Genomic DNA, 3,174 nt, shown 5'->3' on the forward strand with positions numbered 1-3,174 from the left:
CACAAGTTAAACAGGACATTGGCATAAGGTAGAAGAACTTTGTTTTTAGTTACTTCTCCAACTGATTGGAAATATATGTCTGCACAAAAATTTCTCTGAGTCTTACAGTTTTCATATAGGCTGTCTGTGGTATGGATGTTTCCCTATAAAATCAGAGTGCATGCACATTTGTATCATTCCTATCCTTAGTTACTTCACTCCGGTCTTTCGCTCTCAACTCTAAGGCAGCTGCTCCTGCCTCAGGATTTCTGACAGACTCAGGATGTGGTCACCACACTGTGTCTCACACAGTAATACAAGGCTGTGTCCTCAGACTTCAGACCGCTCAGCTCCATGTAGGCTGTGCTGGAGGCAGTGTCTGCAGTGAGGCTGACCCTGTCCTGGAACTTCTGAGCATATTCAGTATATCCATCCTCTGGATTGATTCGACCAATCCACTCCAGACCCTGCCCAGGGCCCTGTCGCACCCAGTGCATGTAGTAGTCTGTGAAGGCGTAGCCAGAAGCCTTGCAGGAGATATTAACAGACTCCGTGGGCCTCCTCACCTCAGTCCCAGACTGCACCAACTGCACCTGGCCATGGGCACCTGTGGAGAGAAGACAGGAGTTGGATGCCGGACCCCTGACAGGCGCTGGTCCCTTGTGTAGCGCTAGGACTGGGTGTCATCTTACTTTTCACAGCTGCCACCAAGAAGAGGATTCTCCAGGTCCAGTCCATGGTGAGGAGCTGTGCTCTGTTGGATTCTTCAGAAGAGGGTGATGGCTGTGGAATGCTCTGGGGCACAGATATATCCATATTCACCTCAGCAGATGCTGGTTCTTTGCATATTCATGAGGCAGAAAACTTCTTAGCTCCAGAACTGATCCAGCCTGAGAAAGAGGCCATGCAGCAGTGTGGTCCTGGTGTCCATATCCTTATCCTGTCTGAGGAGATACATCTTCTCTCCCTTTCTTAAAGAAAAAAAAAAATCTGTGCATACCGGCCTCACCTTCCTGAGGATCAGGGCACTAGAAGAGAGCTCTGCTCTCTCAATCCGCCTGTGAATGGCCCATGAACCACCTGAACCTCCTCTTGGCTATCAGTGTTCTTGATGCTAAGCAGCTGTATTGACCGCGCCTGCTTCTATCAGGTATCAACATAGCTCACTGTTGTCTCAAAGAGACGGACACTATTCATCCCACAATGACAACTCAGAATGGTGCATGAGCCGCCAGGCCTCCTAGAATGGTATCTGCAGGAGCTCCCTGGATTGATGGTGTCCCATCTGCTCCACAGGAAGACAATGGGTCTTCAGACCAGCCCTATGATATGTGCTCTGGGGATGTGTTTATGATCCCCTCAAGGATGGGACTTGAATGTGAGTCTCATGACTCAAGTTCCAAAATCTTGCCTAAGAATTGGTGTTAATTTTATTGTGGACTCATTCACAATGGAACAAAACAGAATTTTAGGGTTTTCATAGAGTTTATATTGACATCACTCTTCTGCATCTTTACCCACTTATTGGTGCACAGGGTCCATTCACCCGTCCCACGCTCTGAGCTTCCACAACACCGCCAGGCACTCACTCCTGGTGCTAACACCTAGACCTGAGATTGAAGATCATGCCTCTGTGATCTGAGTGTCTCCCAACATGGTGTGCCATTTCAGATTAGAATAATCCATTCTGTGTTCCATACACTGGCTAATGAGATAGTCAAAGCACTAGAAACCTGACTTTTGTGGCCCATCTTGTATGATCAAGTTTTATTTGTCCTATAGACTATTTTGACCCCTAAAGGTTATCATACAATGAAGGGTGTTTCCTCTGTATTCATGACACTCTTTTTCCAAGAAGAATAAAGTTGTGGAAAAGTCCTCAGAATGTTTGACTGGAGAAGGCTCTGGGTTCATTTCTCAGTGCTCAAACTTCTCCCCTCATCTGAGAGGCCCAAAGCGTCTACATGGAGCCTCACCTTGAGAGTCTCAGGAATCTGGGGGTAACACATGACGTTTGTATCCAGGAGCTCTCATTGTCAACTTAGTCCTCCAGCCACCCATCAAATCCCCACTAGTGTTCCCTCCAGTGTGGACCCTGAACTCCTTCTGAGCCAGAAAGAATGGTTCATCTGTGATTATGGATGTTCCTGGCCCTCCAGGTTTCTTCATGTTTGTTCAATCTACAATTTGATTTCTTTCATGAGCCCATGAAAAAAATAAAAATGTTTATTTTCTCCAGATTTTTGCAGAATTGCATATGCATGTGATAATTTTCTACGTATTCACAGGTTTCAGTAAAATCCAGAAGTGCTGTCAGCGGCCAAATATGTGCTCTTTCTTGAGTTCGGTCCCAAGATCACTAATTGAAAATGACATTTAGATGATCACGAATGAATCCACAAAGACACAGAAAAAGGAAATGGAAGATATCCTATCAGGGAGGAAGCATGGCCCCGGCATGAGCTCCGGCTGGGACCCCGCCCTGCTGGGGCCTAGACCTCAAATGTCAGAGAGCAGAAGTGACAACATTCTGAGCCCAGGAAGATAGCTGGGTGGTGAGCATCCAAGAGACAGCCTCTCAGGCTCATGAGAATCAAAGCCCACTGAGTGTGTGAAGAGAATCCCTCCAATAAAGAGTCAGCTGTTGGCAGTAGCTGGCATCCCTGATACTCTAGATATCTTTTTGAGTTTTGGATTTTCATTTCCCTACTAACTGCTGCACGAAAATATTTTAAAGTGTGGCTTTATGATACAGCTACATCTTGGAAACAAGAAAAATAGCAATCTTCACTCTGACTGCTCTCTGCTTTGGTGCATAGATAGCCCTTGACTGCAGTGGGTCTGAATGTATGGTCCCGACCGTGGGCATCAGTAGTGCTTGAGAACCTGTTAGTTCAAAGTTTCTGAGTCAGAAACTCTGGAGATGGGACCAAGAGTCACCTGCAGATGATTCTGATCCTCCTGAAATATCAGATCTTTGACATTGTTTTTGATATTCATTAAATGTTTCATTTAAAATTCTTTACATGAAAAAGAAGGTACACAAATACAGAATACATTGCTATGACCAAGGCAGTACTTTACATGACAAAAATCAAAACAACACAAATTTATGAAGTAAATGTACCGGCACTGAACAAGATACTTGAAATTTAATCCAGGGTGCATATGCATACAATGATCTGACTACAGGCA

General features: G+C 45.3%; 1 gene segment (V, D, J or C); it reads right to left on the reverse strand.

Annotated features, from left to right (window-relative positions):
• Positions 1 to 250: 250 nt before the first annotated feature.
• Positions 251 to 741, reverse strand: LOC104862018. The segment is given in 2 exon segments: positions 251 to 586; positions 672 to 741. Coding segments are annotated over 2 exon segments (375 nt in total).
• Between the last annotated feature and the right edge of the window lie 2,433 nt (positions 742 to 3,174).

The sequence above is a fragment of the Fukomys damarensis genome, unplaced genomic scaffold (assembly GCF_012274545.1).
Source record: "Fukomys damarensis isolate Sample0158 unplaced genomic scaffold, DMR_v1.0_HiC HiC_scaffold_25, whole genome shotgun sequence".
Lineage (NCBI taxonomy): Eukaryota > Metazoa > Chordata > Mammalia > Rodentia > Bathyergidae > Fukomys > Fukomys damarensis.